Consider the following 26,283-nt stretch of genomic DNA (forward strand, 5'->3'; position numbering starts at 1 on the left):
GCATTTATAACCACCAGTTATTTGGAGGATTTTTTTATCCTTGCTGCAACTTGTTTGCCATATTTATGAAGGGTTGGGGCCACAATATTGCTCCAATTCTGATACTTTTTGGATTCTGAATTTGGGCACAGCTTGGGAATCCCGTCTCTAGTCTAAGGGCTGTATAGATAGGGGCATCTTGGGGTCTGTATTAATGGTAGTATGTATAGATGGCGATCTAGTCTGTGGTCTGTATAGATAGATATCTGGTCTGGTGTCTCTATAGATAAACGGGTCTAAGGATTGTTGTACTATTGTTCGGTTTCACAGGGTAAGTGGTCTTAGTACAAACCGGTCTGGAGACTGCTATGTCTACCAATTTACTAAGCAGTGCAAAGGGTTAACCCCAAAGTCTCCACCGCCTCCAGGAACTGAAGGATCGATAAGTTATTGATCAGTGAGCGAGGGGGAAAGTGTCTGGCACAGGCTCTGGTAATCCATCTGTAATGGACCTGCTTTGTGTGTCAGTATGACCAGGACCTGGCCCCGTTGTCGTAAGACAGGCTGCAGGCGTCTGGGAGAGTTGGCTGTGGCGAGGAATCAGCTGCTCCTGACATTCCTGCAAAGAGCTTTGTTTCCACTGGGGGAATCCTCCGAAGTGTCTGCAAGCATAAATTCAGTGGGTGTCTCGTAAATGAATAACCCTTCGCTTTCGCCTTATATCTGCAGCGGCTGCGCTCGTGACTGACTCAGGCGCCGCAGCCCTTCTCGGCTTCTCCTGTGAAGTGGATCGTGTACCGGATCCTCGATGAATAAGACCGCTCTATCGTGTGATCACGCTACGTCAGGAGAGCCACTAGGCTCTACATCGGAGTCCATACTAAATGCCACTTAAATCCTTAAATTTCCAGATTGACCGATGTGAATCTGAACATAAATCACCGTGGATATTACCTACAGAATTCCGATTGATTCCAAAAAAGAGAATCTGCGGTCAATTTCAGTTGGTGTCGAACTGATACTGATACAATTTTACTTTAAATGATACATTTTGGGATGTTTGGGCTGGTGCGCAGCTAAAGTTGACCTCACTCCCATAATTCAGCATTCAGTCTCACCTTCGATATGTTTGAGTCCCATCTCCTCTTGTGGCCAGAACTTTTGAGTCTTCTTCCAGTATTTGTCAGTATTTGTGAGTCCTCGTTCAATTGTGACCAGTGTTTTTGAGTTCTAGTTCAATTGCGGCCTGAATTTTTCAGCCCTCCCCTATTCCCCCGGTTTCCTCCCACCCTCCAAAACATACTGGTAGGTTGATTAGATTGTGAGCCCCATAGGGACAGGGACTGATCTGGCAGCTCTGTGCAGCGCTGCGTGCGCTATATAAATGAAGGAATTATTATTATTATTCCACCCATTATCTTTGAGTCCTCCTTCAACTGTAGTCATAATATTTTAGTCCTTCTTCGACTCTGGCAGGTGTATTTGAGTTTTGCTCTGGCAATGGTCAGTATCTTTCAGGCTGCCTTCAACCGTAGCCATTATTTTTCTACTCCCACCATGGTCAGTATTTTTGCATCCTCCCTTGTATTTTTCATTATTTCTTAGTTCTCCTAGTTGGCCAGTATTTTTGAATCCTCTACTATTGTGGTTAATATTTTTGAGGTCTTTTAAGACTTGTGGACAATATTTTTGAGGTCTCCTCAGGCTGTGGTCAATATTTTTCAATCCTCTTTTGACTGTAGCCATTATTTTTGCCCTCTCTTCCAATTGTGGACAGTGTTTTTGAGTCCTCCCTTGTATTACCTTTATTTTTGAGTTCTCCTTCAACGGTGGCCAGAATTTTCGAGGCCTCTAATATTGCGGCCATTATTTTTTGGTCCTCTTCTGACTATGGCCAGTATTTTGAAACCCAGTTCTCTCTTGACCGGTATTATTGAGCTGGCAACCCTATGCCCAACGGCTCATCATACCTAAGTTTCGTATCTGTGGGGATTTAGGGTTTAGGAAGCTGAGATATAAGGAGTTGTTCTACAGAATCCTCACACTGGAGAACCTGTGACTTGAAAGGAAGACAGTGGTCACTGATGCTTTTTTCCTCCCACAGAATAGCTCAGGTATCAAGAACAGATATTTTTGACCGTTCCGAGCCTCTGACAACCTTTGCTGACCACCATGTTTGCCCCATGTTGCACACAACTCTACAGTGTGAGGACCCCTGCACTGAGAACATACTATATGGACATAGTATTATCTTGGGATACTGACAACAATCAGGTCAAGAAAGGGTTCACCAAATGCAAAATCAGTATCAACCCCCACCCCTCAACTATAATATATAATTTATTATATAAATTTAATGTACATTCTCTGGTTAAATATTACACAAAGTTCAATTATATCTAATATAATGTAGCAAAAAAATGAAATCCTGGTAATAGTTTTCCTGTAATGGTATGCGGTTAGTCAAATCCTCGCTGTAATTATTCTGGTATTAATCTAGATTCCCAGCATGAGGAGTCTGCAGTGCTGAATAGTAATATAGATTAAAAAGGATTAAATAGCGATATGGATTGATTAGAATTAATGTGCGGAAGCTCGGCGCTACATCCATGATGTCATTCCAAGTTGGAAGAGGTAGAAATAGTTGTAGATATAAGATCTGAAATTGGGGGGGGGGGGGAGTCTTTGAAGAGCTCCACAAAGACCTGACATCAGTCCCATTGGGGCTCATTTACTTAAACTGTCCTGTCGCGATCAAGCGGCGTGTTCTCCGGTGAGGATTCGGATCTTCAGGCGATTCACTAAGGTCGTGCGCCTGATGTCCACTAGGTGTCGCTGCTGCGCTGACGTCCGCCAGATTTCACCATCCTATTCCTGGTGCATGTAAGTGTGTGTCAAGCGTCACTTTTTTTTCCGAATCCGTCGGGTTTTCCGACGGCCACGCCCCCGTTTTTCGTCGCATGCAAGCCGCCGCCGATGCGACACAATCCGATCACGTGCCAAAAAACCCAGAGCAATTCAACGCAAAACAGCAGAATTTGGAAAACCCAGCGGAAAAACGCGATTCGGACCCTTAGTAAATGTGCCCCAATGTCTTTTACCATTCTACTATGGCTGAATTTTGGCATTATATTGCTTAAAGGGTGTGCCCATTTTGGTCAGTCCTACAGACCTACGAAGCAGGCACGAGCGATTATTTTTCCATTCAACAGTGGACCCTCAATTCATGATCACAACTGAGATTATGGGACAACAGCCGCTCTTCACATCCTATGGAGGAAATTCCATCCTAGGCACGAATTTGTGCTACTGAACAGAGTCTAAGACCCGGAGACTTATGAAGCGTAGAGAAGAAGCATAAAGATGTGCTTATTGCTCCACTGGACTCATGATTACATTTCTGATGAAGGGGGATAACCCCCTTGAAGGGGTTGTTCAGGATCCATTATTGTTGGATTAGGGCCCTCAGGTGGTTCTCGAAAAAAACAAAAGGACCTTGTTTACCTGTGTCCTTACTTCGATCACCTTCGGCCGTGATGACAGTGCATGCCCAATACAAAATCAAATGGTAAAAAAAAATGTGGCTGCCTCCAACGCAAAAGTGAACAGAGCCTGAGGGAAAATGAGTCATCCCTAAATGATACATCTGGTATAATATGTCAGAAAGTATTATATAACTATTCCGCGGGGTTGTGACAACCTCATAAAAGAAGCCTCTGCCGCTCCTGATTATACTCGGAGAAATCGGGTTTCTAAGACAATGGTTTGGTGGAGGGTGCTGAGGGTGACAAATTGATTGGAACTGTGAAGCAAGGAGCTATACGCTCCCCACTACACCATTGTGCCTCTGCCGCTAATGTGTGTGGTTGATGTGGTTGATCGCCAGGAGCGACGTGATGACATCATAGCACAAAGGCTATAAGAGTACATGTGAGGGGGCTAAAGTAAGGGGGACATAAGATGGAAGGGCTACAGTAAGGAAGGCATGATAAGTAGGGGGCATAATTAGAAGGGCTACAGAAAGGAGGAATTTTCATTAAGCCAACAGAGAGGGGGGCATCATAATTAGGGATGGGGGTGAGGGCATTATAAGCGGCAGGGGCGGGGTTAGATGCAGGGGGGCTTTATACTATGTGGGGGCCACTTAATGGGGTATTATACTTTGCAGGCACACTAGGGGGTGGGTTTAGGTCACTAACTGAATTTGAATGGAGGGGTAGCTGATAACTGAGATATTTGCACACCAAAATATAGGGGCTTATTTACTAAGGGTCCCGCAGCCGCATTTCTGTCTGGTTTTCCGACGTTTTCGGGGATCGCGTCGCTGGGACAGATATTTAGTAGGCGATTGCACACGAACGGATTTAGTGGCAATTGCGCCGGCTTACATGCCACACAAATCGGGGGGGGGGGGGGGGAACTCCAGTGGACCTAAGCGGGGAAGCGACACATCTTCTTGAATCGGAGCTTTCGGGATCTCCTCCGGACTGGGTAAGTGAATGTGCCCCATAGAGTTTTAGAGACATGTGCTGTGGGGCCTGTTCACCTCTGGCCTGGGTCATTTTGCTTCACTCATTACACTGTAAATCCCATCCTCTGCACTCAAAATCTAGTGGATTGGCCGAGTATTTAACATTTCAAGTGACATCATAGCATCCAAGTACCGAAGTCATCAGTCCTCATTCAGAATCCGGTCTACGGCCCCCAATCCCACCCTCCAGAACCCAGTGATGAGCTTGTGGGCGACGCCTGACTCACCAACAGAGCAGATATCCGTGAAGTGGTCCTCACCCTCTTCGGCGTGTATGAGGTCGTTCTTACTCTTCTTAATGGTTGCTCTTTTCAGTACTGCAAGACATGAGCAGATATATTATTTATCGGATTGCACTATGTTAGAATATTATCACTTCCTGGTGGAGGCCGACGCTTGGCAGCCCTTTAACATGATGGAGTAACAAGCAGAACTCGCACTGTGTATATCCTGTCTCTAGGCAGAAAATTAAAAGTGACTTGTGAAATTAAAACACCTCATGTGATGAGGACGTGTTTAGGCGAGCCGTCAATCATTGCCTCGTAGGATGATGGACAGCTCCGTCTAGCTACTAGGTACCCGGACATTACATAGGTAGTCATAACAATTCATTCCAAGGGATAATTGTCAACATTTGGGGATTCCTGCATTGGACAAGCCCTTTTTTTTTTAGAAGGATCCTCTTCTGAGACCTTCAGCGATCAGGGGATACTTAGCAGTATGTGTTTGCTATCCCTGTAGTGCCACCACTGGTAAAACAAAGTATTACATAGTGTTCAATGGCTTGCCTATGTCTTACAGGACAGGATGGGTCCCCCAGAGTGGGAGACGTTCTTAGGAACCTTCTCCACTCTCGATAATCCTGAATATAGGATAAATCTCTATTAAATTACCTAATGTATTACAATGGATTTTGGAAACTGCACAATCCATTGAAGCTACGCGAGTTCTACTATACCATACATTTCCATACATGCAAACCTTCAAACACAAGGATCTTGAGCTGTGGATTACATGGACATGCTGTTGATAATGGGTACAAGACGTGTAATATTTCATTTCCCCAGTGGAGGCAGTGTAGTAAATCTAAACACTTGATGAAACATATATAGAGTTCATACAAAGCACATAATACCCTGAACATTGAAGGCCGGGCACAGACCCCCGAGTGACTGTGAGGGTGATTTTCAGCTACAATAGGTTTACTCACCATCTAAGGGGGATTTTTCTTCCGCATTTTTGTCCTCTTCTGCAAGCATGACTTCCTCTGTGGGATCATACATGAGAAAACATTGTGATTATTGAACAAACCAAATAAGTGGCTATCATATAAAAATCATATAAAACAGGCAAACATAAAAAAATATATATTTATTAAAGGAGTAGTCTTGGATCTGGCTAATGAAGTGATTGCACCGCTTGAGATGAGTAGTGCAGTTTTTTACCAAGCATAGTGCCATAGATTTTATAGTGGTTGTCTTTGGTATTGCAGCTTAGCCCCAATCACTAGAAATGGACTGACCTGCAACTAGGCCACATGATGACTAGATGTGAGGCCACTCCTCTGGAAAGCAGAAAATTACCCCTGAAAGCACATCGGGAAAGCAAATTGCAGGGGTACTAAGTACCCGAGGTGTTTTCTTTTGTCTGTACAATTTAATAAAATAATTAGATTTAAAAGTATTGGACCTCCACAGATTTAATATTGATTGCCTGGTCCATTTATTATCGGCATAGGGTCTACAGAAAGCTCTTTTTATACTTACCAACATATCATTCTCCCAAACGGGGACACCAAAGTATTGGCCACCTAATTGAGCACGTTTAGAGGAAACTATCATAGAACGCATCCATTTGGTGGCCGTCGTGAGTGCCATTTTGCACTAGTGAGTATGTAAGTAGCATCCAATCTGTACACAGAGCTCTGCAGTGTAAAGGGTGGAGGACAATGGGCTTTTTAGGTTACTTTGACTCTATTAGATGATCCAGCTAAGCTTTAGTCATTGAGAGTAGCTCCGTAAAGCAGCGCTAACACCATCCAAGGGGATGGCACTACGGCAGGTACATGGCATACAATGGTAATATTTGTGGATAAAAAGGTCCATGGAATGAATCTCACCCGCTTTGAATATCCACTCCAGATATCCATTCAGCTCACGCTCAATCTGCTGCTGCCGTCTCAATTTGAGAAATGCCCGCCGGTTCTCCACCCTCTCACGTTCCTTGGCAAATTCCCTGCAAGACGGTAAAAGACTCCAATATCATGTGAAACAAAGCTGATGAGTCTCATCTGACTCCACCAGGCTGCACAAATTATTTTTAGTCATTCTAATGTGAGAAATTTCATGGAAAGTGTTTAATCGACAATGGACCAGCAAAATGTGAGATGCAGGCGAAGCGCCTTTGGGGACGGCGTCTTCCAGTACTTGATAACTGAGGTCTTGTGGGATTTGTGTGATTATGATGCACCAAAATATAAAAATAGTCCCCATAGACATGGAATAATGGGTGCTATTTATTGCTGTCTCTGTCAGTCCTCGGAAGGTTACTGTAATCCAATCCAAAAAGTTTTTATTTAGCTTTGAACTTTAAGAACTATATTATTTTTGCTCATTTTCCATATATGATCATCAACATAGTTCCCATGAAATGGGCATAATATGGGCAACTTTTAGACCAACTTTCTTCATGAACGTTCTTCAACACATGGTTGGGACCATTTGAGTCCACCAGACCTAGTGTCTCTCTTTTCATTGGCAGTGGATATCACATGGGGTTTGTGGATTGGAAGACCTCCGACCCTCATAGATATATGGCCGACAACTCTGGTTGTGTTCAATATGTCGCAAGAATTTACCAGCGTACGATCTGATGACACTATCCACTTGTGTTGGTCTTGCCTACCACCAATGTAAACCCAAATACTATCGAGTAGAAGAATGTATGCCAAAGTAGCAGTCATGCCCCGGAAGAAGCTAAGGCGCGAAACCCAGGGTCGGGCAGCGACTTGGCGTCCTCGTGGATTTTATAATGCGCAATTTTATCTGTTCGCATGTGAGTAGATTTTATAATAAACTACTGAACTTTTGGAACTGTCTACACTATGTCTGCATTTTTTTCTCTGTACAGTGGGATATGCTACTAGGAGAATCTTAAAGGGAACCTGTCACCAGGAGACCCATTTTTAGCACTCCCCCAGTCCCCACAGAGCATAGTACATACACTGCCAAAGTGTTTTTGTATAAAAAATAGGTTTTACAGAAAAAAAGATATGTTGTATTGTACCTTGCTGTGTGACTAGGCACTCGTCCCTTGGGAGTGGCTGGAAAGAAGCAGTTTCCCCCCCCACCCTTGGTAAACCGCTCCTCCATGTGACCTTTTCAAATATATGAAAACACCCATCACTTTCTTAGCAACGCCCCCTGCTCCTCTACAGCCAATCCCGAGTGAGGGGAGTTATTCATATATTTGAAAAGGTCACATAGAGGAGCGGTTTCCCAAGCGTGGGGGGGAAACTGCTCCTTTCCAGCCACTCCCAGGGGATGAGTGCCTAGTCACACAGCAGATGCTAATGAAAGGTACAATATAACATATCTTTTTTTCTGTAAAACCTATTTTTTATACAAAAACACTTTGGCAGCGTATGTACTATGCTCTGTGGGGACTGGGAAAGTGCTAAAAATGGGTTTCCTGGTGACAGGTTCCCTTTAAGGACTAGAAACTTATTTCAGCGGTTCTGTGTCTGGATGGTGCCTTATTTTCATCTGGAATATTAATGGTCCAACAGGACAAGCGATTTTATTGAAAGTGTACACATAATGCATATGAATTTGGATGAACACTAAGGGACTTGAAGACTATACAGAGCTCCGGTCACACTATATCATATTTTCTAGTACTAGGAAATATACGAAGACTCTGAACAGAAGAATTCTGGGGGTTAATGGTTGATGCCGTAATACAATGTATAGAAGGGAACAAGGGGATGGTGATTCATCCAATATATTTTACATAATTCAATAAATAGACATATTTGCTTCAATATTCCAAACATTAAAAAGAGAGACTGATTCACAGGAATAGAGGGAAATGAAAGCGAGGACAAAAATAGAGAAGGTAGCCGGGGAGTGAGACGGAGATAAAAGGATAACGACCCTTGGACGTATGTCATGTTCTGCTTTCTCTGATGAATAATTTAGTCCGGGAGCTCAGGCAGCTATCGAGATCCTGTGCTTTTTCTGTTTACCCCCTGTAGGGCTCAGTGATAGGTCAATCCCAGCAAACACGTCGTACTGGTGGGGGGGACACAATGGGTACACACAGAGAGGATTTCATGGAAGGGGGGGTTATGTAGGTTCACTAGGTGGATGGAGCCAGGTGCTGAGTGAGGTGCAACCTCTCTGTGCACATATATCTGGACTATGTTGATGGATTTCAATGAGAGTTGGGTTTCCAGATAGAAATCATAAATGTAGGGTCGAAGACTTGGAGAAGAAGCATGTTTGATGCCATCTTACCTCCTCCGAGATGTAGGCTTCTAAGCTCCATGTGAAGCCTATCATTGCAGTCTACTACATAATAATGGCATGCCACAAGTTCATGGACACTATGGACCTTCTAGTCTTCTTCTTCGCAGCCCTATAGATATGTTTGGTGTATCCTCAGAGAAGAGTGCAAGAGGAATACACCACTGGAGGCTTCCATGTACACAATTAATATGATCATGTGAGAAACTTACCCAGACAGGACACCCAGAACCAGGTTCAACATGAAGAAGGACCCAACGATGATGAGAGGGATGAAATAAAGCCAGTTCCACATTGCCCCAACTGCATCATTAGTCTGCGAAATATAAAGAGAATTCTTAATTAATATGGGACTGATGTGCAATGATCTGTACTGGGTTCAGGGTCTGACCTTCTATAATGGGTGAGGCCGCACAGGAAACATCTTTATCTAAAACCAATGGTGGAAAAGATCATTTGACACTGTGTTTCTCTGTTAATTATCCTATGAATGATGATAGCTGTATGTGCCAAAGGCGGATTAAGACTGCCATGGGCCCTGGGCTGTATGAATATTATGGCACCTACAAGTCTGGAATCACTTCTACAAGTCTGTAGGATGCGTCCCCTCTGCCTGCTTTTAATCTGTGGTTTCATGACCTTTAGACCTTCAAACGTCCTCAAATGGAACTTATGTTTATATGTACTGAGAGCAGGAACGAGGATGTACAAGGACTTCATGGGTGAAGGCCCTTCACAGTGGGTAGTTTGGGTTGCCTTGGGCCCACTAGAGTTATAATCCACTACTCTCACTATGTGCACCTACCTGGGTGCCCTGATTTGTTCCCAGATTACTAAATGCACCCTATACCACCCTATACACAGGTAGCCCACAACAACAAATGTCTTACACTAACCCACAAAACTCTTCAACATGCTGTACCCCTCTATATTCCCCCCTCTTCAGTGTCTACCACTCTATACGCTGCCAATAATCATGACTAACATCATCCATAAACCCAATCTTCCACTTTTATCTCCATTGCTTTTCTTGTGCTGCAGCAATTCTATGGAATGCACTACCCTGGACAATGAGATAAATTCTCAATAACCACAGGTGTGGATACTACTACATTCAACAGTATCTGTCACACAGGGACATATTGGGGTACATTTACTAAGGGTCCGAATCGCACTTTTCCGTTGGATTTTCCGAATTTTACAGTTTCGCGCCGAATTGCCCCGGGTTTTTGGCACACGAGATCGGATGGTGTCACATCGCCGCCGGCTTGCATGCAACGGAAATCAGGGGACATGGCTGTTGGAAAACCAGACAGATTCGGAAAAACCGGGGTGCTTGACACGCACTTACATGCACCGGGAAGAAGATGGTAAACTCCAGCGGACCACGGCGCACAACCTTAGTGAATCCCGGCAGGATGCGAATCCACGTTGGACAACGCGCTGCGCGATCGCGAATGGACCGAGTAAGTAAATGTGCCCCATTGAGTATTTCTAGGGCTCCAAGCAAACTTATGTCTAGGGGTGCAATGAACTAATATATATATATATATATATATATATATATATATATATATAGTGCATGCAATGTAAACAAGGCACTGGAGGTCCGTACAATATCACAGTCAATGTCAGAGAAGCAGAAGCAGCCCCCTAGCACATCTCCCTGTCTGTATTTGTACACGTGCGCTGGTGATGGGGGTGGTATAGGCTCCTTCTTGTAATTGTACATACTGAAGCAAATTTCGTTCTGCTTCCATAACTGATTCATATTTAATCGATGCCTCCAGACATTTCCTGCAGAAAGCAGGAAATGACTGATAAACCCCTGGACTGGAAACCAGTGTCTGCGTCCCAGGAGGGGGAATCATGGAATAGCGAGTGGGTGCTGATTACAGATAGAAAAGTATCAAAATATGGCAACTACAAGTCCCTGGCATCGGAAGACTCGGCAAGAACACATCGGGGCAAATTTACTTACCCGGCCCATTCGCGATCCAGCGGCGCGTTCTCTGCTCTGGATTCGGGTCCGGCCGGGATTCATGAAGGCAGTTCCTCCGCCGTCCACCAGGTGGCGCTGCTGCGCTGAAAATCATCTCCACGCGCCGGAATGCACCACCTCGGACCAGGTGAAGGTAAGCGGTCCCCAAGCGACACTTTTTCGGTTTTTAAATGCGGCGGTTTTTCCGAATACGTCGGGTTTTCGTTCGGCCACGCCCCCCGATTTCCGTCGCGCGCATGCCGGCGCCGATGCGCCACAATCCGATCGCGTGCGACACAATCCCGGGGCAATTCAGGTACAATCGGCGCAAATCGGAAATATTCGGGTAACACGTCGGGAAAACGCAATTCGGGCCCTTAGTAAATGACCCCCATCATGTCTGTCTAAAGTTACCAAAAACAGACATATACAGCCCAGGTGCACTATGGGAAGTTACTGAATATTAGACAAATGTATTTATATGTGGTCAATGGTCAGAAACATTTATTGATGGCTGTATTTCATGTTACTATGTATCTAATAAGAGAAAAAGGTTTTCAAAGATCAAGAACATTGTAGCAGCTGGGACTCTCAGTTGTGATAGACCCTAAGATTTTGGCAATCTTTTTGCGGATCCTGTAAAGGACACATCCACCAGAAGGGGAAGGCACATAGTAAACTTCGGTATGGCACTCCCCACCCCTACCCCATTCTTCCCTTTGGCCAGGACTGTAATAAACACCAATCCTAAAAACTAAAAAAAATAATGCCATGTCTGCCATGTAGACTCCTTCCGCCTTGACTCTCCACTCCTCGCTAATGTGATTTAATATCCGCCTCGTCAACCGAATGCATTAATAATTAACTCTTTCACCCCGCTTGTCTCTTCAATCTGTGTATTCTTCTTGGTCTACACAATGCTCACGACTATCATCCCCCCCCATTAAGGTAGCTGTTAATTATCAACTGAGCCCATGTCAGTCCAGGTAAATGTGATTTATTGATGACTGTAAATTGGTTTCATTTTCTGAATGTGGATATTTTAGAGGGAGACACATAGATTTATACAACAACCAGGAATTCACCCATTAGATTTGCTGAAGATTTGGGATGATTGGTGCTCAGCTTGGATTGATCCATATTAATATCCCTATGTGAAATGGGTACCCATGAACATGACTGAAATGCTGTTATGAAGCCATGGTGAAGCCATAGGTGTCGGGCTGTGGGGGGAAGCCACCATAGATACTGGGCTGTTGGAGGAGGCCATTATGAGTTCTTGAGGTGCAGGAGGAAGCTGTCATTGGGCACTTGGCTGTCGGAGGAAGCTTTCATGAGATTCTGAGCTGTGGGAGGAAGCCTGTACGAGGCATTGAGCTGTAGAAGGATGTGGTCATTGGATACTGGGCTGTAGGAGGTAGCCTTCATTGGGTGCTGGACTGTCAGAGGAAGCTTTCATGGTGTACTGGACTGGTGGGGAAGCCACCATAGGTACTGGGCTGTGGAAGGAAGTTTTTATGAGGTTCTGAGCTGTGGGAGGATGTTGTCATTGGGTGCTGGACTGTTGGAGGAAGCTTTCATGCTGTACTGGTACTGGGGAGGAAGCCATCACAAGATATTGAGCTGTGGAAGGAAGCATCATGGGATACTTGGCTGTGGGATGTTTCCAACACAGGTTACTGGAATTTAGGAGGAAGGTGTCATGGGTACTGGGCCAGGGGAGGAAGGTGTCATGGGTACTGGGCAAGGGGAGGAAGGTGTCATGGGTACTGGGCCAAGGGGAGGAAGGTGTCATGGGTACTGGGCCTGGGGAAGAAGGTGTCATGGGTACTGGGCAGGGGAGTAAGGTGTCATGGGTACTGGGCCAGGGGAGGAAGGTGTCATGGGTACTGGGCCAGGGGAGGAAGGTGTCATGAATACTGGGCCAGGGGAGGAAGGTGTCATGGGTACTGGGCCAGTGGAGGAAGGTGTCATGGGAATTGGGCCAGGGGAGGAAGGTATCATGGGTACTAGGCCTGGGGAGGAAGGTGTCATGGGTACTGGGCCAGGGGAGGAAGGTGTCATGGGGTATTGCACTGTGAAAGGAAGTTTTTGTGGGCCGCTAGGCTGTGGGAGGCAGTTGTTACGAGGGAGCTGGATGAGGGAGTCATCATTGGGTGCTGGACTGTCATGGGGTAATGGACTTTGGGGGGAAGCCGCCATAGGTACTGGGCTGTGGGAGAAAGGTGTCATGTGGTACTGGGCTTTGGGATTAAGCTATCTCAGAGTATTGGGCAGCGGAAGAAAGCTGTTATGGGGCACTAGGCTGTTGAAAGGAGCCACCACCAAAAACTTGGTTTTGCAAAGGAAAATACCCTGGGGTATAAATCTGTAGGAAGAAACAAATACAGCATATTGGGCTGTGGGAGAAAGATGTCACGGGAAATTGGCTGTATGAAAAAATTGCCCTTAGTCAACTTCAACCCGAAGACCCCAGAAGTGTAGCACAACTGTGTTAACCAGTCAGCATGATTGTTTCCATGTTTTACGCTGGACAGCCTTGTATATCAGCACAAGGTTATGTATATCTACACAATATCCTTTCAATTTCTCCTGGCACCACATTCCTCCAGGGTTAATCATGGAATACCATAGCTGACAATGGAGCATGCAACACATTGCGCTGGAAAACGTCTCGGAAGACCCAGAAGATCTGATAAATGATTGCGTTACAGTGTGCGCCTGACACGTCCATTACTCAGCGGGATAAATGCTTCCACATATCACAGGGAAAAGTCCATGTAGCCATTGTTAGAAATGTCATGGCATCTCTGCAGACAACTAGGGACAAGTCTAGAGTCTATATATTGTCTGGTTTCTGTGCTGTTCTTACCTTTATACAATTTTACATATTTTCAGGTAACTGGAGTCTTATTCAATGTAGCAGTGAGTGTGCAGAGCCTAACCCACTGAAGCCACATCCCTCGTAGCCTTGGTCCACCCGAATTCATACCTTTTTTTTCTGTACATTTTTCTACTACTTTCTAGGTAACCTATAGATGCCAGGGCCCATTGTGCTTGGCGGATGCAGGATAACGCATGTACAGAACATGCTTTATACCGGATTTTTTTTGGACTATAAGGCGCACAAAAAAATCCTTTGATTTTCTCAGAAATCAAAGGTGCGCCTTATAGTCCAGTGCGCCTTATATGTGAACCGTACTTACAGACAACAGCTGCCTTGAACTGTGCACAGGTCTGCCACCTGCTGGTCATTCATCCTTATAATCAGGTGCGACTTATAATCCGGTGCGCCTTATATATGAACCTAGAGTTTTTAGTAGGCATTTATTGATGGTGTGCCTTATAATCCGGTACGCCTTATAGTCCGAAAAATACGGTACTTGTTCGACACAAATGTGTAGATGGGGCCTTCTGCAACCCTGGGGAATCCAAATGGATCATCCAAAATAATTAATGTAAAGTACTGTTAAGTGGACTAATGTTGGGGCACATGGGCAATACCATCATTGTACTGAAGCCACTGGCCTGTCCCCATGCAAACCAAGCCTTCAAATTCACTACTACTCCCAGCAATGTCTCCGAAATGCAACTACAAATTGAGAATTTCCTTCTTCCATGGCATTTTGATACATTCCTCATGTACCGGCATCAAATATACAGGAATATTTCCATTGTCAATGAGGGATTAGCTGAGACGTACACGATGCCATCGCCTCCGAGTATGATACTATTAACAATTCAAATAGTATTTTCATCTCCCTCATTCACATGAGAAGGAAACTGCAGGTAATGGAAGCTCTCCGGCAAACAATCCTGCACTTTACTAATTAAAATATATTTGCATAACCTTTCTGCGGCTACTCAATTGGAACCGAAAAGCTCAATACGAGGAATCAACATATTGGTATTAATGTTCTCTGAGGAGTATCAATGATTGTAGGTTTGGACTATAAAAATGTTTGGGTTTTATGATGAGAAGGGTTTATGTATCCTGCCCATGGTGGGTGCAATTCTCCTACCAACGAATGTGCACTACATACTGCTGACATGGGGGTGCGTGATAGGTACTAGACTGGGTCCAGACAGGATTTCAGTCTATGCATTGTCCAAGCTCAATATAATGTTATTGCTGCAGATTCCAAAGGGATTTTTTAAATTGGGGATTGGAAAATGTCATCCACCTGGCGTCAAAGTTGTAGTGGGCATACCGAGTACAGGAGATCGGGACCACACTCAGTCAACTCCTAGAAAATGGATCCTAGTAGTGTCCAAATTTTCAAGTTCTAGAATGTAGAATGCCACACAATAGCAGTATGTGCAATAAAGACATAGGGGCTCATTTACTAAGGGTCCGCACTATTGTCGGAATACCCGACTATTTCCGATGTGTGCCGCATTTAGAAGGGGTTTTTGCTGCACGCGATCGTTTTTTGGCACAAACATGCCGACTTTCATGAGACAGAAATCGTGGGAACGTGGCCGACGGACGATTCAATGGATTCGGACAATGCGTGGGATTTAACATTCAAAATTGTGTCGCAAGCCATGCACTTACATGCACCGGGAAGAAGAAGGTGAACTCCGGCGGACCTGAGCGGGGAAGCCACACATGCAGGAAATTGGAAGCACAATCTTGGTGAATCGCGGAAGCTCCGAATCCTCGTTGGACAACGCACCTCGGGGATCGGGGAGAGGAAAAGGTAAGTAAAAGTGCCCCATTTTGTCAAAATAAGAATATATAAATGAAATATTGAAAAAATGTCCAAATTTTTTCTGTACAATGTAGGAATTTTGTGTCGTGATGAAACTACATGCCAGGGATGTCGACAAGATCTGTTCTTGTGTATGACATAATTGCAGGCAAACTATTTACTGCCCGGATCGCTATTCCTGTACCCGGTGACAACAGTCCATTGACAGGATACTGATTAAAAAATCCAGATGTGTCAGGAAGCAGCGCCCTGCGTGTGTGTGACATGGGGCCTTCTAGTACAGGGAATGGAGTCTCTCTTTGTACAGTATAATAGGTGCGTGTGACGGCTGCCTGCAGCCTGCTCTAGATCACTATATATAATAGATGTGAGTTTCATTCCCGCTTGGCTGCTTCCAGTTTCTAAGCAGTCTCTGCACAAGGAAAAAATCCCTGCATCTGCCTTGTTTATTTCATTTGGAGGCGCTGAATTCTGCATTGAATGGGGCAAAATACCAAAAGCATATCGCGTGATGGATGTCCAATTATGACAGGACACTGGCAATGCCAGGACATACATACAGAGAGGAGGAACCATGGGTGAGGGGAGGTGGGTGCTGGTGAAGGCTTAATTTAGAGGTAGGTAGAAGGAATGACTGATGTGATATCAGTGGATAGTTGCTTGATGGTCACATTAACAGCAGGTGGTAGCTTGTTACCGATATCAGGGGATCAGACACTGACTTGAAAATGCCATTAATTGGTGGTGTCTCCAGTGGAGAAGGAACTGGCTTAAGTGAGGTTTTTAATGGCTTGTGGTGGCTTGGTAATGACATACGAGGGATGGGCATTGGCTTGAGGTGGCATTCACGTAGTTGATAGATGCATCAGAAGAGATCTCAGGCTGGCATGACAAAACAGTTGACAGACCAGTTTGGTATCAAAGCAGAAGCTGAGCTTTTACTGGGTGTAGTAAATTTTGTCTGGAGGTTGCCTTTAAAAACGGAGATGAACGGAGATAGTAGGTGGTAGTTAAATTGCGATGAGTATACTTAGCAACTTTCCACTTACTAAAACACAAACTATTGAGCCCTGACCCAGACCACTAGTGGGTCTTGCCACAGACTACCAGGCCTTGCCCTAAAATAATGGCAGGTCCACCTTCTATTTTTGGACCCTTATGCACCAATTTAATTACATTAAACAGGCACATTCATGAGAAGCATGCATGATTGGTAAGGTAGGGGAAAAGATGTCTGGACAGCAAACTCTGGATCATCACTCATAGTAAGAAGAAGTATCATGTTGGTCTGGGTCAAATGGAGTAGAAGAAGAATGGGAATGCCTACATGTGATACATGGTGAATATATCTGAATATTCTGTTGTAATAAATGTTTCGACAAATTGAGGCTCATTTACTAAGGGTCCGCTGGACGCATTTTCATCGGGTTTCCCGATGATTTCCGTTTTGCGCCGAATTGCCCCGGGATTTTTGGCGCACGCGATCAGATTTTGGCACATTGGGGCGGCTTGCACGCAACAGAAATCGGGGGCAGCCCGTCGGACAACCCGACGGATTCGGACAACGCGTAGTACTTAATATTTAAAATTGTGTCGCAAGACGCGCACTTACATGCACCGGGAAGAAGCAGGTGAACTCCGGCGGACCTCAGCATAGAAGCAACGGATGCAGGAACTCGGGCGCTCAATCTTAGTGAATCGCGGCAGACCAGAATCCTAGTCGGACAACGTACTGCGGGATTGCGACTGGACCGGGTAAGTAAATCTGCCCCATTATGTCCCTCCAATAGTGACTCTTATCACTGGCGCCAACCGCCATGGTCCTATCACAACTTGGTACAAAGAAGACCTGAGGACCTCCACTTCTCTAGGTTTGGCTACTCAAAGCCTGTAGTATTTCTTGAATCCAAAACTGACATGATCTACAGAGGATATGCCAAGTTATTGTACTGGGCCTCTGGTTCCCCTGGAGAAGCTGTGGAAAGGTTATGCAAATGTATTGTAATTAACAAAACGCTGAATTGTTTCCTGAAGTGTTTAACTAGATTCAATGAGGGAGATGAGATATTCTCTGAATTGTTAACAGTATCGCAGGCAGCGGCTGCAGCATCAGGTGCACTTTGGTGTAAGGCCACATCTACGCTGTTACTTCTGGTTTTTCCATCACACAATGGCACCAACACTGCCCAACAAAACCAATGTCAGCTGCATTGACCAATAGTAGTAGAAATTGTGTACTAGCCCCGAAATTTCTCCAGTCCATCTGGGAACGTCAATTTTCAGGCAGGGTTTGAACCTCCCCTGCGAAGTTATCTGGGGGAAGAAGGTCTGAGAACGTGAGAATGATGGAGGTCTGCATCCAGCTTAGTCATGTTCCTCATTTCAGGAGAATAGGATGTGTCCCACCATTGTTCTGCCTCCCCGGATCTCTGTGGTCCCAATTTTTTTCATGGGTAAACCTACCCCTGTCCACGATATACGTAGACTCCTGTCCTGGTATGGCGGCGGTCATTCCTGTAAACAATCTCTCATAGCGACTGAAAACCATCACTGAACACCGCGTAGCTCCGTCCTCATGAATGATGGATGAAGCAGAAGACGTAAAGCTTCCCCTGCTCCGCCAGTAAGCAGCCGACCATTACCGGTGATTTACCATCTCCCTCCTGATAGGATCTGTGTCCTTATTTCACTGGACCTAAAATCTCATTGATTGCAACTGAATCACCACAACGGATATCTACGGGAAGTGTACGGCTGAGTATAGATTAGAAAATTTGGCTGTAGTTTAGATTAGAAAATTTGCGCACAGACCCACCTTCACCAAGCAGAGAGTACACAAGAGCCAAAAACAGGTGCAAATTATGACTATGAATTATGACAATTTATAAGTTGTTACTAGAGATGAGCGAACATGCTCGTCCGAGCTTGATGCTCGGTCGAGCATTAGGGTACTCGAGACGGCTCGTTGCTCGGACGAGTATTTCCCCTGCTCGAGATCGAGCATTTAATTAAAAAAAACACAGTGAAGAACAATGAAGAATAGAATAAAAACAGTGAACACAGGATCATTTAAGATAAAAACACAGTGCAGAACACAGTGCAGAATAGATTACAGATGTTCGGCACATCTGCTTACTTGTCGGGAGATACGCGCGGAACGGCGCGAACAAAATAGCATGTGAAGAACAATATATATGTGTGAAGAAGACATTGCAGATGTATGGAAACATCTGCAATGTGTTCTTTACACACATATATATTGTTCTTCACATGCTATTTTGTTCGCGCCGTTCCGCGCGTATCTCCCGACAAGTAAGCAGATGTGCCGAACATCTGTAATCTATTCTGCACTGTGTTCTGCACTGTGTTTTTATCTTAAATGATCCTGTGTTCACTGTGTTCACTGTGTTCACTGTTTTTATTCTATTCTTCACTGTTCTTTACATCTGCTAACTTGTCGGGAGATAATATACGCGCGGAACAGTGAAGAATAGATCGCAGATGTTTGCAAATTATCAGAAGACATTATTTTTCAATTAAATAACACATTTTATTCCTGAACCATGGTCCCTTTGAAAAATGCTCGGGTCTCCCATTGACTTCAATGGGGCTCGTTACTCGAAACGAGCACTCGAGCATCTGGAAATGTTCGGCTCGAGTAACGAGCACCCGAGCATTTTAGTGCTCGCTCATCTCTAGTTGTTACCAATTATGTTGTCTAGAAGTTATTGATAAGTCTCAAAATATTTCTCAGTTTACACAGGCCAACCCATGTAGTGTTTATGGTAGTGCCAGAGTGTAGAGATGACTGGCATGTATCTTGCTACTGTTAAAGGGGCATTCCCCGGTGAGCATCCACGTTTAATGTAATCCATGTGCCATATTTATACATTTTTTCAATTTCATGTAAGACACAACATGACTACATTTATGTAAAAAAAAAATTAACATCCAAATGAAGAAATATCTCTATACGGCAGATGAATCAAATTAAATGTCAATGCGCAGATGAGAATAATCCGTTAACCAGGGTTCCCAGTGAACACCCTCGTTTTTTTTTGACTACCACAGAAAATTCTACTGCACAGGTGAGTTTTTGCATCCAGATAGATGATACCGATGAATAACACATAACACATAAACGAAAGGATAATCTTTTAGCGTGAACACCGATGCAGGCAACAAAATGGCGTCCCCCGCTATTCCTGAACGCTATGTGAAAGACATCACAACGCTGCATTGTGTGACTTGCACCCCGCTGCGAGACATCTTTGTTGTCTTCCCTTTGCCTATATTGTGCCTGCAAGCTGCTCGCTAAGACAGCACATTAATCATAGAAAAGCGTGAGGCCGTATAGCGGGATCATATATGTGCGGACGTAATAGCATCTCTAGGCTTCCGCTTCCACATGTCGGGGAGGCGCAGATGGAGCAGAGCTGTATCGATGGATCATAAGGGGTTATCTGTGGGTTTACATGGGGCTGCTGTCTTCAGATTCAGCCAACGCTGTGCACAAATGACGGTATTATTTAGTGTAATATTCTCTCATGTAGTGTTTATAGGGTGTCATACTGTGCATAAATAATACCTCCATATAGGGGACAAATCATACTGCAGGGACTAGTCACTCCTGCAGGGACCCCCCTGCACACTCCCAGACACAAAGAATAGACATTGTGCACAGAAACGGAGGCTGTATAATGAATACCGTCCTGCTGACAAGTGATTTATACATCTTGAAATAGTCATATTGCTACGACGATAAAACATGGGCGTAAGACGCGGTATGACAGGAGTATGTTACGCAGATAGACACAATGGCGACAGAGATAGAGCGTCCTGGAAACAGGCTGAGAGACCACGAGACGGACTCCGGCTAGGAGATTTAAAGGGCAATTCCACCAACACCAACTCTCTGCACTCCATGAATACGGGCACAGTTGGGATTTCTTCCCTAGCCCCCTATCGTTCTCCAGCAATCAGTGCTCTTATTTTTGGCATGCAATATGCTAATAAGGCTCTGTAGTGTCAGGTGGGAAATACCAGGGTGTCTGTTCCTTCACAGGACCACCCACCTGATGGAGGGGAGGCAAATTAGCATATTGGTCTCAGAAAATAATGTCACTCATGGATTTAACGTTACCACAGTTATGGGTTCAACAAAGGCCGTAGTCGAGATAATTGTGCAACACCCCTGCCAATGCAGCGTCAGGAGCTGTTAGGGAGACCGATGATTTCTTTAGGATGTTTCTAGAACTTGGAATATTGAGTAGTTGCAGCTGTAGCTACTGCCTGGTTAGCAGTTAACATTGTGATATGTGATTGTCCAATGATGTTCCTGTAATGCAAGTTGGAAGGTGATTGGAGAGGTGCTACCACCTGACCAGGGAGGATATAAACCCCTGCTTGGGGGAAGCACGTGGTCTTCAGAGTTCAGAGCTAGAATCTGCAGATAGAACCAGACCTGATGGTCTGTCTGCCACAGCCAGTGATCTATTTCCAGGAAATTCAGGTGCCTCAGGCCTACTGCCTGGCACCCATGGCAAGTCCGGAGACTTAAAGGGGTTGTCCGAGTTTTGAAAAAAAAAATATATGTGGCCGGGAGCGGGCTGCCTAAAACAATAAAGCTGTACTTACCTTCTGGTGCCCTCCCGTATCCATTCAGCTGCATTCAGCTTCCGGCCGGACACGTCAACCTTCCGGCCCCCATACACAATGCTGTGTATAGGGACGGATAAGCGTACCCGGCCACGGCCGGCCGGAAGCTGAATGCAGCGCTGCTCCGGCGGCCATGTTTGTTTACATGGCGCCCGGACCGGAGCGACAGCAGCGCTGGATACCGGAGGGCACCGGAAGGTAAGTACAGCTTTATTATTTTAGGCAGCCCGCTCCCGGCCACATATATATATTTTTTTTTAAACTCGGACAACCCCTTTGAGCACAGAACTGAGCTCCATCACCCCGGACTCAGTTCCATCTGCAACAGCCAAGTCTGTACCTACTACCAGGCTGCGTGTAACCTTCCTTTGGACCAGCTCTCCATGACTCTTCCAGCTTAAGAATCTGCTGTTCAATAAAGAACTGTAAGTTAATTTGCACAACGTTGCCTCCGTCTGATCCCTGGATATGGCTGTCACCACCACGAGCTCCCCATCCATTACCCAGGGATTCATCCTACAGACACCTCAGGGGTTGCCCCAGGGAGAAACCATTGCATGAGCCTCTCCATTGCACACACCACCTGCTGGAGACCTGCCAGGTTGTAGGTCAGCCCTCCGGTACCCATACCAAGCACTGTGCCCAAGGCCGCACTAGCCAGCCACTCCAGTATTCTGGGCCCCGGCTGACTCCAGGCCCCAAGAAATGGCTAGGCCCCGGTGGGGGATGTTGCAATTGCATTGGCCTTGAATCATGGGGTTGAGTTTACAAGTATAATGTTGGTACAATTATGGAAATCTGTTGGACCAAAGTCGGAGTTGGTGTATCTAAATATATCTATCTAAATGTATCTAGAATATATGTCACACCAGCTATGGCTCTATTAAAGGGTCAGTTTCACAAGACGATGCCTTTCCATTAGGACCTTCGACTATAGATAAGGGAAGACATGACGGTCATAGTTGGGGTTACAGAGTCCCATAACCCTGAGGTTAATTTATGTTCAGTAACTATGATCAGGACCCCCGTATCCTACAAGTATTCACATGGTTTATGACCAGGATACGGTTTTCTCTTATTATTCTCTCTTTTTCCGGGGGTGCACCTGTCCCATAGATTCGCCATCTTTATTCGCCATCATCCCAGATATTGAATATAATTTTTTTTTAATTTGCACAAAAGAATACGAGAAAGGAAATTCAGATTTGTCCACTTTTAAAGCAGACATTTCCAGAGACTGCATTTTGCAGAGGATTCGCCCACGCACGAGGCCTCTGCACACAGCGAGCGAGCGTTTGTAAATGAGATACAGTACTAGTAAACAAACTGCGAGATAAGGTGACACGCACCTTCACGCTAACAGACTCGCGCAAAGAGCTTGGCTCGAGGGGTCGTGTTGCTACGAGGGCACCCAGAAGGTTCAATTATAAGCCCCTCCCCCCTCAGCGGCTGGTAAGTGACAGTCTGTCTGGTCAGTGTCTGTCATACATTTTCCTCCGCTTTCTTGTCTTTTCATTTTCAGCTGGCGCTGTTGATGTATTAAATAAGAATCAATGAGATAACAAATGATCAGTGACTGCATTCGGAAGTAGAACACAGTAACGCTCTCGAGACACGGACGCATCGATCACCCGGCCGACCAGATGGGATGGGAGTTTACAGCTTGACATAAGCAAAAGGTCTGACTCAGGCAAATCTCAGTGTCTGACTATGCATCCGAAGGAAGGACTGTTCATTAGAAAGGGAAAATCATTTATCAGGCTCCTGACTGGAAACCGGGAATGTATGAAACGGGAAAGGGGAAATTAACAAACTTCCTAAGCAAAGTCTCAACAGCCACCTGGGTCCTATACTGTTCATTACTACATCTCCCCAGCTAGTTCATTGCATCTGAGGGTTAATTAAGGCACCTTTCCCCCCTTGCAAAGTTACCTGAGCAAGAAGGTTCCTTTACTAATATTGTCCATCTGCCCAATTCCTAACCTCTGCCTTTTTGCACACATCTAAATTTATTCCACCTGCGCCGACCCATGCTTGTTACTCTACATAACTCTATCCTGCTGGCCTGACCTCTGCCAGTTGTACTGACCCAAGAGAAACTCTGTGTGGCTTAACCTCGGCTGGTACACCGATAATCCCTCTCTGCATTTCTTGACCTACGGTAACCTCTAAATTGGGAATACTCTTTGGGAAGCAAACAGATCAAACAGATGGTTACAGTGGAGTCGTGATCCCCATATGGGGGTTAAAAGTTGTAAACCGAGGACCATTTATGTATCGTGCATGGAATAAGCCCAAAGACAAAGCAGTTTAGTGACATAGGTGAAACCAATGGACCTCCTTGCACATTTGTAATTTGCACTATACCTTCACGCCAAAACGTTATCTTTTGGAATACAATACTAATAGGGTAGTACTATCCACTACAGTGCAATAGTGGGAAAAGGGACCGGTGTTGGGTATGGCTCGACTCCCAAACCCACTGGTAAACTTGACCCCTGCATGGACCCTCCTCTAGAGGAGTGAAAAATGTCTGACCATTAGGGGTCCCGCAGCTTAGAATCCCATTGATCTCATAAACAGGGGTCTTAAAGGAAATCTACTATCAAAAGGCATCATGATAAACCAGGGACACTTACTCATAGATCCAGACACCATGACTGTGGTAATATTCTTATGTTTATTATTCATGGCATCCTGCCTTCTAAAATGTTAAATTATGCTAATGAGCCAGAGGGGCTCTTGGGAGTCGTTACCTGAGACCCTCCATGCTGCAGCTTCACAGGAAGAAGAAGATTAACCAATTCACTGTGCTTAATTAAAGAGTACGTGCCCCTGCTTTATCATGCTTGATTTTGATGGTAGATTTCCTTTAAAGCAAACCTCTCACCACAAATTTCATATTTAACTTGTGACAGCTCCCAATAGACTATAATATGTTAATTTAAAAATGCCTTTGTCAGAATTCTGAAAATTTTCAGTAACTTATGTAAGTTTAATTCACATTACCTGGCTCCCTGCCAGCAGCCTGTGGTGAGTCCTGGGGGAGGAGCAGCTGCAGCCTGTGTGTTCCAGTGTCTTTCTTCCTCTTCTCCAGAGCTTTCCCCTCTCTCCACTGCCTGCTCATTGCACATGACACTGGATAAGCTTAGAGGATACTGAGACAAACGCACACAAAGGAACCAACTGCCCCTCCCCTGAGACTCACCACATACTGCTGGCAGGGAGCCAGGTAATGTGAATTAAAATTATACAAAGTAATGAAATTATTCAGAATGCTAAATAAGGCATTTTTAAACTCAGCATAGCATTGGCTATTGGAACCAGCTAAAACTTACATTCCTAATGACAGGTTCACTTTAAATCCTCTTACTCCTTACTGATGTATTGTATTTAGTTCAATCCAATAAAACTCCTCCAATGCTGTGCATCAGTGATGGTCCCAGTGGTGGTCCCATTCTACCTTCATGATGCACCCACATTACTTACATATAGCAATCTATGTATATAACTGAGCACAAGGGGTTTGTTAGGCTTTATATGACTCTATCCATCACTCCACAGACAGAAAATATAGTTATAACCCCAGGAGAATGTCTGCTCTGAAGAGAGTTTCATATAACACCCAATTTTTTTGTAGTTTAATAAAATCTTGCAGTAATTCCGACAATAAGAAATAGGGATATCTGTTTTTCCGCTCTCGCCACGACATCGGGTGCTTCCACTTTACAGCTAATTGGCACATTTCTATTCAAATCTCAGTGTCAGCTCCTTGAGCCACTGAACAAGCAATGTTATCCTACTCAGGACAGAATGTCCTAGATATCCCCTATGTCTCCAGAATTATAATCTCCATCACATTTACAGAGAATAAATTAATCAAAATTGGGATGTACCCTCAGCTGGAGCCTGCCAAATACAGTCGATTTTCCATTTTATACATATTTTATGATATACAATAAGTATTTATATAATTATTTGTATTTTTGCACTTTTTTGGGAATCTCTTGTAAGGTTGCCTATAGGACTTTTAGCCTATCCATCCAGAAGATTGTTTGTCCAGACATTGATGTGATGAGGTTGAGGTCAGGACTCCACTAAAACTCCACCAACCTTTCCTTTATGGGTCTTGTTTTATTCACAGTCATGCCAGAAAAGAAGGGTCTTCCCCAACCACTTCCGGCAAAGTTGATGAGTTCTCTAAAATGTCTTGTTATGTTGCAACAAATGGGAGTAGGCTAGCCCTCATGGAAAAAAGACAACTCTTCTTCCATCCACAAGAAGACCAGCCCAAAGCCAAGCAGGTCAAGGATTTGTCCAAAAAATCCAATATCAATCTATTAGCACTAGTCTACAGAATAGTTCTAAATGCCTGCTCCACCAGAAGATCTGCATAATGGTAATAACAGAGTCACTTACATTATACAGGATGTCCGTCCATCCTTCCATGGTAATACATTGGAAAACCGTTAACACCGCAAAGAGGATATTGTCGAAATTAGTGATTCCAAAGTTAGGTCCTTTCCAGTATAAGCGGCACTCCGATGTGTTATTATCACAGGTCCGAGCTGGTGTTTCCTCTCCACATGGGTAATCGGCTACAGGTTCACCTGTTCAGGGGAGAAAGAGTTTTGTCTGATTAATGCGTGCTAATCATTACCTGTGTATTAAGAAATAGATAAACAAAAGCTTTCACCCCCTGGTCTATAGCCTTGCTTTTCCTAGTGGTCTATAGCCTTGCTTTTCCTGGTGGTCTTTACCCTTGCTTTGGGGGGCTGATGGAATTTCAGCCACACCTGGTGGCCAAGAGGGAATAGCAGCCACTTCCAAGTGGCCTAGATGGAATAGCAGTACTCCTTGGGGGTCTGGAGGAAATAACGGCACACTATGGGG

General features: G+C 44.8%; 1 protein-coding gene across 9 annotated transcripts in view; it reads right to left on the reverse strand.

Annotated features, from left to right (window-relative positions):
* The window catches only part of CACNA1B (calcium voltage-gated channel subunit alpha1 B), a 179,615-nt gene that overhangs the window by 74,695 nt on the left and 78,637 nt on the right, over nt 1–26,283 (reverse strand). For all 9 annotated transcript variants that reach the window (XR_011849797.1, XM_072124875.1, XM_072124872.1 and 6 more), the window contains exons 6-10: nt 25,810–26,000; nt 9,249–9,352; nt 6,630–6,745; nt 5,721–5,777; nt 4,738–4,827 (exon numbers count right to left, since the gene is read on the reverse strand). Coding sequence is in view for 8 of the 9 variants with exons in the window: in XM_072124875.1 (XP_071980976.1) it covers nt 4,738–4,827; nt 5,721–5,777; nt 6,630–6,745; nt 9,249–9,352; nt 25,810–26,000 (558 nt within the window). In the remaining variant the exon portion in view is untranslated. The remainder of the gene's footprint in view (nt 1–4,737; nt 4,828–5,720; nt 5,778–6,629; nt 6,746–9,248; nt 9,353–25,809; nt 26,001–26,283) is intronic.

The sequence above is a fragment of the Engystomops pustulosus genome, chromosome 9 (genome assembly GCF_040894005.1).
Source record: "Engystomops pustulosus chromosome 9, aEngPut4.maternal, whole genome shotgun sequence".
NCBI lineage: Eukaryota > Metazoa > Chordata > Amphibia > Anura > Leptodactylidae > Engystomops > Engystomops pustulosus.